The sequence below is a fragment of the Cnephaeus nilssonii genome (assembly GCF_951640355.1).
Source record: "Cnephaeus nilssonii genome assembly, chromosome: 20".
Classification (NCBI taxonomy): Eukaryota; Metazoa; Chordata; class Mammalia; order Chiroptera; family Vespertilionidae; genus Cnephaeus; species Cnephaeus nilssonii.
This window is the reverse complement of record NC_137091.1, coordinates 41,831,853-41,843,391: the sequence shown is the minus strand read 5'-3', so window position 1 is coordinate 41,843,391 and position 11,539 is coordinate 41,831,853. Positions and strand designations below refer to the sequence as shown.

At 48.1% G+C, this 11,539-nt stretch overlaps 1 protein-coding gene across 1 annotated transcript in view; it reads left to right on the top strand.

Annotated features, from left to right (window-relative positions):
• The first annotated feature begins 2,123 nt into the window (after nt 1–2,123).
• The window catches only part of LOC307115991 (optic atrophy 3 protein-like), a 32,108-nt gene continuing 22,692 nt past the window's right edge, over nt 2,124–11,539 (top strand). Inside the window, exon 1 of the mRNA XM_079799596.1 lies at nt 2,124–2,346. Coding sequence (XP_079655722.1) covers nt 2,205–2,346 — 142 coding nt within the window. The 5' untranslated portion in view covers nt 2,124–2,204. The remainder of the gene's footprint in view (nt 2,347–11,539) is intronic.

Genomic DNA, 11,539 nt, shown 5'->3' with positions numbered 1-11,539 from the left:
CACACACCCTTCCTTGCCCCAGAGGTTCCCAGAAGAGGTTCCTGGAAACCCTTCTCAGAGAAAGGAAGAGGAGGGAGGACGGGAATGGGGTGGGGGGGGGGGGGAGGAAGAACTTAATGAAGAAAATGGTTTTGCAGGAGGGGGGTTACTGAGATGCAGGAAGTTGGGGCTTTGGTGTTGGGAGAGAAAAAGGGGGGGTCCAGGACCTGGGGGCTCTAGTAATTTTCCCATCCTGTCTCAACACCATAAAGCTATTGGGATGGAGTTGTAGGGGGCCAGATATTTTGAACACAGTCTCCTCAGAGAATGAGATGAAAGCCTGCACATTACCCTCCACCAAATGCTCATTCGCATTCAATAAATATTTACTGAGCACCTACTATGTGCCAGGCACTGTTCTAGGAGCTGAGGAAACAGCAGTGAATTATACAGAAAAAAGCCATGTACAAGTTTGGAAGTTACCTTAGTCCCCCCAGTAGGTCCTTGGGCTCCAGGCTAACACCCCTCAGGAGAAGACTCTGGGATGGGACTCAAGAAATCCCAGCCTCGCCCTGGCCAGTGTGGCTCAGTTGGTTGGGCATAGTCCTGTGCATCCAAAGATCGCTGGGTTCCATTCCCGGCCAGGGCACATGCCCAGGTTGCGGGTTCAATCCCCAGTCATGGTGTGTGTGGAGGCAGTGGATCAAGGTTTCTCTCTCTCTTCAAATCAATAAAAACATGTTTTAAAAAATAAAATCACATTTTAAAAAAAGAAAAAAGAGTGAACTCCCAGCCGTCAGCTCCATCCTGATGACCCTTGGAATGTTGGGTAAATCCTTTTCATTCTCTGGCCTCAGTTAGCCAGTCTGTAAAATGGGGAGGGGGTTGGTCCCTGGTGGATATGGACCTTGGATAGGCTCCAAGCTCCCTCACACTTTGTCCAGAAGGGATCCCAGGGGAGGTTTGTTTTATGGTCTTGTCACTCCTACTACATAATTTAGACTCTCTGGGTTCACACATGTCAGTGCCATCATTATTACAGAGGAAGAAACAGAGGAACATCAGCGCCTGGGACTTGACAAAGGATGGCCAGGGAGTCAGAGTGGATACAAGGAAAGCCCAGCGTCTCCTGACTCCACATCCTGAAGGTTTGCGTCCTCTTGCACCCCACTCCTCTGCTCCTCTCTTGGGCTCCCTCTGCCTCTCCTAGAGCCTCTCAATTACCCATCAGCACTCCACCATTCAGGAATTTCTCTCAACCCCTTCCTGACCTTGTTTATGTGATTTTGCTCCCTGCTGGGTAAGGGAGGACAGGCTGGGACATGTCCTTAAACTCCTTCCTGAGCCAGCTCCCTGGGGACCCTCGCCCCGCAATGGAGGCAGTGGGGTTTGCTTGAGACCGGGTATGGTTTTACTGGCCACAATGCGGGGCTATCCACCTCTGCCGGCTGAGGGACCTTGTGCCAGCCCCCTGCCCCTCTCTGTTGCTTGGGAGAGGGCTGGACTAGCTGCTTCTGGAGATGAAAAGCACCCTCCCACTGGAGTTAGCAATGACGATCCTAATACCTGTATAGTAATAAGGGCTGTTTATTAAGTGCTTACTATGTGACGGGCACCGTTCTAAGCACTTAACCTAGTTCGCTGTATTTTTTACATTCAGATGAGCATGCAACCCAGTAAAGAGCTATCATGATTCACGTTTTGTAGACGAGAATACTGATGCCCAGAGAGGTTAAGTCACTCGCGTAATATCACACAGCAAGTGAATGACGGAACTGGGCTCTCAAACCAGGTCTGTATGACTACATAGAGCCCTAAGCTGCTCTCACTGGGTAGGTGTATTTGGGATTCATTAGCCCTTATTAGGACTAATTGAGAGCCTTAATGGGGCCGAGCGACCACCTAGGTACGTAACGTCACGAAAGAGCGTGGCAACACTACCCGGCGCGGAAGTGGGAACCCATCCACGCTCCCGCAATCAGCCGTTTAACGACACTGCCCTCTGACCGCTTCACTTCCGCCGTATATTTGCATATTCAGCGAAGGACGTCGGGGCGTAAGCGCGACGAGGTGACGTCAGGGAGCGCCCCTGCACGTCCCCCCGAGCGTAGGCACGCACGCACGCACGCACGCACGCACAGCGACAAGCGGGCGGGGGACGAGGGAGAGATTGGAGGCGCCCCGCCCAGTCAGCAGGGTTACCCGTCCCTCGTGAGACCGCCAAGATGGTGGTGGGTGCGTTCCCCATGGCGAAGCTGCTATACTTGGGCATCCGGCAGATCAGCAAGCCGCTTGCCAACCGCATTAAGGAGGGCGCCCGCCGAAGCGAGTTCTTCAAGACCTATGTCTGCCTCCCGCCGGCTCAGCGTGAGTCTGACCCCAAGTCCCTCCAACCTTCCCATTCTCCAACCCCTCTCAGGTGGTTGTTCAGCGGATGGACTTCTGTTCACGACCAATCACAGCCCGAACCGGCAAAGTCTTGCAGCCAATAGGGAGGGTCTCTGGGATAAGGGCATGCGGCGAGTCCAATTGCAAGGACGGGCGTGGGCTAAGGGGCGGGGCAGAGCGCTAGCTCCCGAGTTGAAAATACCAGCCAATAGGGTAAGAGAGCGCGTGGCGACTGATGTCTGAGCGAGCCAATAGTGTGGTACGAGAGTAATTTGGGCCGGGCCCTCCGCGGCTTTGAGGAGCTAGGGGCCAGCGGAGGAGGGACTAGGCGGAGTCGTTTGCCCAGCCATCCTTGGGCGTCTTGGCTTCCAAAACTCTATCTCGTACTTCAGTTTTCCCCTCGTCTTGGAGGTTAAACGTGCTTGTATGTCATTCGTTTAGGACAGCGGTTTACCCCAGTTAATACTCCGGGAAATAGGACTGGGTTAGAAGCGTGTCTCGGGGCAAAATTAAGTTGCGGTCTGGGGAGGTGGCTGGAGAATCTGGCAAAAAGGCAATTTAACTAGAGTGGACAGACACTCCTCCATCTGTTCATTAACCCACTGATACACCGTGTTTGCTGGATACTGGGAGAGACACTCATGACCCGTCATTGTCACTCCCGAGTGGTCAGGGTGGTGGGAACTCAGGAGCTCAGAGAGGCCACCTGATCCAGGGACATGATGACTAGAGGAGGGCAGGCCGAGCTGAGACCCAAAGGGCACAGTAGACACTCAAAAATACAAGCTACTTTAAAAAGATGAACTAGATGAATAGGCCTATGGGAGCCCAGAATAAGGAAATTAATGTAATTTGTTGGCTCAGGGAACCACTATTCATCCATCCATCCATCCATTACTTCATTTACCCAGTATTTTCTGAGTATCGACTCTGCCTGGCCTTGTGCTGGGCTGTGTTGGTGAAACAGCAGGGACCAAGTCAGCCCAATCTGTGCCCTCAAGGAGCTCAGTCCAGTGGGGACCGACCCATTCTGCAAGAGTGACAACCAGAGTGGGCAGAGCTGGGATGGGATTGCCCACTGGATGCCTGACCTGGCTTGGGGTTCAGGGATGGCTTCAGGGTGAGGAGAACCTCACCAGACAACATGGGGGCAGGGATGATGTTGAGGGAGAGGGAGAAGCATGGGCAAAGGCCAAGTGGTTAAGATGAACACATACCATTTTTTTTTTCTTATAAGTTTGGGTGCTTAAAGTTTGCATTCTGGAGCCTACAATTCTTAGTCCATTGACATTTGTTTGGTGGGCCCTTTGCCACAGCTGCAGATCTTAGCCTGGAAAAGTGTTGGATTGCACAGTTACCAAGTTCTTTCATATCAGCTGTCTTACTTGAGTTTCACACTATTTTGTCCCTATGTCAGGGATGCAAAATGACTTCTACCAGTTTGTAGAAGAAGAAATGGAGACTTTGAGAGCAGGAGTGAATTGCTGCGGTCACACATGAGTTTGTGCCAAAGGCAGGACTTACATCCTGGACTGGGCTGGTTTTTGTTCCTGCCACTGCCTTTCTCCCAAACACTGTGATATATCTTCGCATTGTGGTTTAGAAGGTGGCTTCTCGTGTTAGCCTGACGTGGGTTCCATTCTGGGCCCTACCTCTTCCCGGCCAGGTAGCTTTGGGCTGGTCAATTAACCAGTCAGAGCTTCAGTCTCCTCTTCTGCACAGTGAGTATTTTATAACCACAACATTTAATGGGCACTCACTTGTGCTAGGCAGTGTGCTAAGCACTTCACAGGCCTTCTGACATTCAATTCTCACACATTATTATGAGATGGATATACTATTATTATTCCCATTTTGTGTACTATATACAAATTTATGCTATGTATAATACGTGTTGTGAGGAGTAAATGGATATACAATGTTAAGTCAGTGGTTCACAGATGTATATGTGTAGATGTGGATACAGCAGAGAAGAAAAGGCAAAAAATCCTGTCCTCAGGGACCTTACATTCTGGGGGGAAGCCAGACAATAAACAAAACCAATAGTTAAAATATGAAGTATATTAGGTAGCAATAACTGTTCTGGAGAAAACATCAGGGATGCAGGAGGAGGAGTATTTAGGGGCAGGTTGTAAGTTTAGATAGGATTATTAGGGAGACCTCCCTGAAAATACTCAGGAGGGAACAAACAGTACAGGTGTCGGGGGGAGAACATTCTAGCCCAAAGGTTCTGCACATGCAAAGGCCCTGAGGTGAGAGTGTATCTGGCAGGTTGGATGAACAGCAAGGCAAGTGCGGCTGAGCAGACAGATCAAGTGGAGACTGAGGGCTGAGGGGAAACTGGTGGTGCTGGGAAAGGCGGGCAGACTGTGCAGGGCCTGTGGGCCACTGCAAATGCTTTGGTTTTACTCTGAGGGGTGGGAGTCACTGGAGGGTCTGAGGAAGGACAGGATCTGTGAGATATCTATATATCTATATCTATATCTATATCTATATCTATATCTATATCTATATCTATATCTATATATAGTTGTTGATTTGAGAGAGAGACACACACATTGATTTGTTGTTCCACTTATTTATGCATTCATAGGTTGGTACTTGTATGTGCCTTGAACTGGGTTTGAACCCACAACCTTGGTGTATCAGGACAATGCTCTATCCAGCTGAGCTACCCCGCCAGGACTCTGTGTTATATTTTAACTAGAGGCCCAGTGCACGGAATTCGTGCATGGGTAGGGTCCCTAGGCCTAGCTGGTGATCAGGGCCAATCACGGCCTTCTGGCTGCTGGCTGGGGTCTTCCTTCATTCCGCACCGCCCCCTGGTGGTCAGTGCCTGTCATAGTGAGCGATTGAACTCCTGGTCGAACTCCCGAGGGGACACTTTGCATATTAGCCTTTTATATATAGATAGCATGAATTTGGCAATCATAGGGTGAGGGTGGATGTAGGGAGTGGGCAACACAGTGGTGCAGGGGGAGGTGAGTGAGGAGAAGTCAGATTCTGGAGAAATTTCCCCCCAACTCTTCATTTAATATTGTCAAACTCGCAGAAAAGTTGAAAGAAAGAATGGTGTAGTCATTAGTTACATACCCGTTACTACCTATTTCATCCATTAATAGCCTTCAACAAATTTGCTGTATCTTTGCTTTCATATGCATGCGTGTATGTATGTATACACATTTTCTCCCCTGAACACTTTGAAAATAGGTTGTGGACATGACACTTCACTCCTAAATATTTCAGCCTGTATCTCTTAAGAACAGAGACATTCTATATAACACAGTGTCGATATCATACCTGAGAATTTTAATACTGATAACAATATTAATATATAGCTTATATTCTGATTTCTCCAGTTGCCCCCCAAAGCCCTTTTTTACTGTTTATTATTATTTTTTAATTTAAATTCTTTATTGTTTAAAGTATTACATATGTCTCCTTTTTCCTCCATTGACTTCTCCCCTGCCGTTCCTACCCCGCAGCACATGCCCTGACCCCCTCCTGTCTGTGTCCATGGGTTATGCTTATATGCATTGTTTATTATTATTTTTAATCTAGGGTCTGCTTAAGGATCATGCACTGCATTTCATATCATGTCTCTCTAGTAACCTGTAGTCTACAACAGGACTCTGCCACCCGGCCCACTGCCTGTCTTCATAAATAAAGTTTTATTAGAACACAGACACACACATTTGTTCTGTAGCTGCAAAGGTGGGTTTGTATGGCCCACAAATCTAAAATATTTATTCTGTGACCTTTTATGGAAAATGTTTGCTGACCCAGCTCTAGAACAGCATTCCTGTTCTTCCTTGTTTTTCATAACATTGACATTTGGAAGAGTCCAAGAGTTCCATGGAATGTCCCACAACCTCGAGTTTTCTGATCATTCCCTCTGATTTGATTTACACGGAGCATCTTTGGCAGGACTATCAGAGGCATGACGGTGTGTCCTGAGGACATGCCCTCAGGGGGCTACTGATGTCTGTTCTTCCGTCGTTTGTGATGGTAACTTGGATCCCTTGGTTAAGGTGGTGACCACTACAGGAACCTTTCCTTTTCCCCTGACTCATGAATAACCCGTGGGTTTGTTTGGAAGGTAGAGCCAGCAGGATTTCCTGTGGATTGGGTGTGACATGCAGCCTGGAGGAGGGGCCGGTTGCATAGAAAGGGCAGGGGCTCAGTCTGGGACAGGTTTAGTTGGAGATGCTATTAGATATTGTCAAAGTGCACTGACTTTAATCTTTAAATTTCTTTTCTTACGTTGTTTCTGTCTTCACATTGCTAATTGCCCATGGCTCTGGCCCCTTGATTGTGCGATTAGGATTTCCCAGTAGCAGCTCTGCGTTCCCTCAGGTCAGGCCTCCTGAACTGACCAACACGCCCAGTGCCTGTGCCTTGGCCGGGGTGCTTCTGACTCAGCAGAGAGGCTGGGGTGGGAGGTGTGTCTGCCTGAGAAAAGGACAGTCAGTGCCAGAAGCATAACTCATCGATGATGCACTATGTTGGGGAGGCAAGGATCTTTCTCAACAAAGAATTCTGGGCAAGAAAAAAAATCATAGAGGTTGGTTATGCCAGGCGGTTTGAGGCCACTCTCGCCAAGTGCACTGCTGACGCTTCCCGGGGAGCCGTGGGATGTCTCTGGGCAGAGGGAAGATTCCAGTGTGTTTCTGCTCATTCCTTTGGAATATACTGGTCGTTTTTCTAGTTTACTGCTCACAGTAGGCACAGTAATTGTTCACCCCCAAAGATGGCTGCATCTTTTTTTTTTTTTTTTTTTTTCAGAGAGGAAGGAAGAGGGAGAGAGAGTTAGAAACATCAATGATGAGAATCATTGATCGGCTGCCTCCTGCGCGTCCCCACCGGGGATCGAACCCGCAACCTGGGCATGTGCCCTCGACTGGAATCGAACCTGGGACCCTTCAGTCTGCAGGCCGACACTCTATCCACTGAGCCAAACCAGCCAGGGCTAGATGGCCGCATCTTAATCCCTAACCTGTTGAATGTGTTCACCTTACCTGGCAAAGGGGACTTCACAGATGTGATGAAATCAAGGATTGGGGATAGGGAGATTATTCTGGGGTATCCACGGGGGCCCAGTGTAATCACAAGGGTCCTTAGAAATGAAAGAGGAAGACAGGAAAGGGAACATTTGAAGGTGCTACGCTGCTGGCCTTGAAGATGGAGGAGGGGCCACGAGCCAAGTAATGCAGGTGGCTGGAGAGGCTGGAAAAGGCAAGGAGGTGGCTTCTCCCCTCGAGCCTCTGGACAGGAACGTCCCCTGCGGACACCTTGGGTTCAGCCCAGTGAGACCCACTTTGAACTGATATTCTCAGGAACTATAGATAATCAATGTGTTGTTTTAAGCTACCACGTTTGTGGTCTTTTGTTACAGAAACAGTAGGAAACGAATACACCACATGATAACTCATTCAGGTTGCTGGGGTAATATTTTTAGAAGTGCTTCACTTGGTGTAGTCATTCTATTTTTAAAACTGATTTTCTCTTTTTGGTTTTTTTAAGAGAGAAACAGAAAGGGGGTGGGGGAGAGGGAGATATTTGTTGTTCTACTCATTTATGCATTCATTGGTTGATTCTTGTATGTGCCCTAACCAGGGATCAAACCTGCAATATTGGCGTATCAGAACGACACTCCAATGAACTTAGCTACCTGGCCAGGGCTGTATGGTCATTCTTATGAGTATATGCCTTGGAGTTGGTTTCAGTTTTTCTGTTGCTACATAGCAATCTGACCCAAAGCTCAGTGGCTTAAAACAGTGACCCTTTTTTCCTAGCCGGTTTGGCTCAGTGGATAGAACGTCAGCCTGTGGTTGAAGAGTTCTGGGTTTGATTCTGGTCAAGAGCACGTACCTTGGTTGCAGGCTCCTCCCTGGCCCGGGCCCTGGTTGGTACTCCTGCCGGAGGCAACCAATTGATGTGTTTCTCTCACATCAATATTTCTCTCTGTCTTTCCCTCTAAAAATCAATGGAAAAATATCCTCAGGTGAGGGTGAAAAAAAAAACACCTAAAGAAACCTAGTGACCCTTTAATTCTTTTTCTCAGTTCTGTGGGCTGGCTGGGCTCAGCTGGGCAGTTCTGCTGGTGTTGCTGAGTGGTCTTCATGGGATTGTGGTCAAAGGGCAGCCGGGCCTGGAGTTATCAGGAGGCTCGACTGGGACGTTGAAATGGCCAGTTCTTGCTCTCCCTCTCAGTGGTGTCTCGGGACCTCTCTTCTCCACACTGTCTCTCCAGCAGGGTAGCAGATTTCCCACACGGTCACTCAGGGCTCCCAAAAGCCAGGTTTCCAGGAGGGAAGAAGCAAGAAGCTGCAGCCATTTAAGGGCAAGACCTGGGACTGCACAGTGCCATTGCCACCACACTCTGTTGGTCAAGGCAACCTTGGCATAGTGAGGGTGGGGGGGGACTGCACAGGTGTGATATGGAGGGTCACCAAAGGTAGTCTACTACAGAGTGGACACTCTTGGGTTTGAATGTTGACACCACTTATTAGCTGTGTGACTTTGGGCAAGTAGCTGGATCTCTCTGAGCCTTTGTTGCCATATTTATAAAAAAAGATTAATAATAGAACTCATCTGCTGGAATTCTTGTGAGGATGCAGATGACAGTGAGTATCAAGGCCTGGACTATAGCATGCATGCTTGATTAATACTGGCTACAAGAACTTACAGGATTTGTGCTTATTGTATGCGGGCAGGCATTACTGCCCATATGCTAAAAACTCTGCTTCTGCTCAGTGGTTGAGTGTTGACCTATGAAGCAGAAGGTCACGGTTTGATTCCTGGTCAGGGCACATGCCCCGGTCTTGGCTTGATCCCCAGTGTGGGGCATGCAGGAGGCAGCTGGTCAATGATTCTCTCTCATCATTGATCTTTCTCTCTCTCCCTCTCCCTTCCTCTCTGCAATCAATAAAAATATATTTTTTTAAAACACGCACACCAAAAAAAGTTACTTAAAAACTCTGCTTCTAGATAAAGGCTTTCTGCACTTGATTCCTGCCCTCCCATTTACTTGGTGTGTGTCCTGGGCAAGTCACCTGTTTCCTCCTCTGTATAGTATAGCGCTCACCTCATAAGCCTGATGGTTGGGTCTGTTGCGTGCGCGAACCCCTTTAGCACAGGCCTGGCACATACTAAGTTCAGTAAACAGCTGTGTGGCTAAGTGGCCAAGAACCTGGCCTCTGGAGCTGGGCTGCCTGGGTGTGAATGCCAGTCCTGCCACCTTCTTTGTGACCTCTAGGCCTCAGTTTTGTTGTCTATAAGTTGGATTGTTAATGTTGATTCTGTATGTTAATAATCCATAAAGTATTAAACAATTCCTGGCCCTTAAGTGCTGCATAAATGTTTGTTGATTGTCAAGACACTGTTATTATTTTTTTTATCATCATCATCATCATCATCTAATGCTAAACCTTCTAGTGCGATCCTTCTCACTCAGTGTATACTCCCAAATCGCCTGTAACAGCTGAGCAGTCAGTACTTCAAGCCTCTGGATGATGTTGTCCCTCTTCCTGTCAGCCCTAACAGGCGTGTTACCACAGGCAGAAAGGTCTGGGCCAACCAGCATGGGGCAATTATTATGTTTGTCTGATCATATTGGAGTTATATTTCTAAGTAAAGAAATGTGACAAAGTCGACCAGAGGGAGGGCAGTGTGGCTGAGTAGAGAGCCTCCCACTACCTAATGCTTCATAAAACATTTAAAGCATCCTTTGAAATGAGTGCTTTACCTGCAAGGAAGCAAAGGGGCTCTTCCCAGAGCAAGGAGACAGCAGCAGCAGAGAGCTGGGGAGGGGACTGAGCCTTGCAGCTGCCCGATCCTCAGGGGACATGCTGTCCCTGGTCTGGGGACAGGGACAGTGCTGTGGGAAAGCTGGGCAGGGGACGGGGAAGGTGAACTAGAGAAAACCCACCTCGCAAAGGCACACAGCTCAGACCTAGGTGGAGACTTTGTGGCCACGGAACTGTCTCTCCTGTGGCTTTGGGCCTGAATTACACTCTTTGAAAGGTCCTGGAAACAGCAGGCTGAGAATGAATCTGGGACTGTTCCCCTAAGCTCCTGACAAGGACAAACAAACCCTCTCTGTAGGCGCGCCACCTGTGCCCCGGGGCCTTGGAGAATTCCTTCAGGTAGAGTTCTGGCACATGGAGCTCATGATAAAAAAGTATGTGCTGTACGGACAAGCGGGCACCATGAGGGAGAGTCAGCAGACACAACACATGGCAGGTCCAGACCTGCAGACACTGCGGGCATTGGAATGACCAGATGAGGAGATCAAATACCTATGTTTGTATGTGAAAAGGATAAAATAGGAGGAATATACAACATAAGTACCATAAAAAATTACCAGGAAGTTAGAAAAAGAACCAAATAGAACATCGAGAAATGACAAATACAGCAGTTGATGTTCAGAGCTCCGTAGAAGGCCTAGACCAGTGGTCGGCAAACTCATTAGTCAACAGAGCCAAATATCAACAGTACAACGATTGAAATTTCTTTTGAGAGCCAGATTTTTTAAACTTCTTCTAACACCACTTCTTCAAAATAGACTCGCCCAGGCCGTGGTATTTTGTGGAAGAGCCACACTCAAGGGGCCAAAGAGCCGCATGTGGCTCGGGAGCCGCATTTGCCGACCACGGGCCTAGACAAACACCAGATTAAGTACAGCTGCTTAGAAGATTGGTGAGCTGAAAGATAGCCCATCTGAAGGGGAAAAGCGAGCTTTGTGGGGTGCACCCTTAGCTGCCCAGGAGTGCCACCTGCAGGCCCTGCTGGGCTCCTCTGGGGAAGGGCTGGACGTTTTTATTTTTAACATTCTCCAGAGAGGATTCCTGTGTGTATGAGTGTTTGAAATCACTGCCCTGGAATCTATTTATAATCTCCAGGGCACCGCATCAGTTATGTTACAGGACATCCAGGCTGCTGCCGGTGACCTCCAAACAGTTTTTATTATGCTCTCCTGTTAAGGAAACATTTTTTAACATTCTCCCGAGTGTGTGTGTGTGTGTGTGTGTAGTTATTTACAATCATATATAGTGCTAATATATAATAGTATAGATATGTTATGTGCACTTACCAGTAAAAACATGAAGATTAGAAGGGTTGAAATATTTTTAAAATAAAAAATTTATTTTATGTATTCATGGCCCCTCAA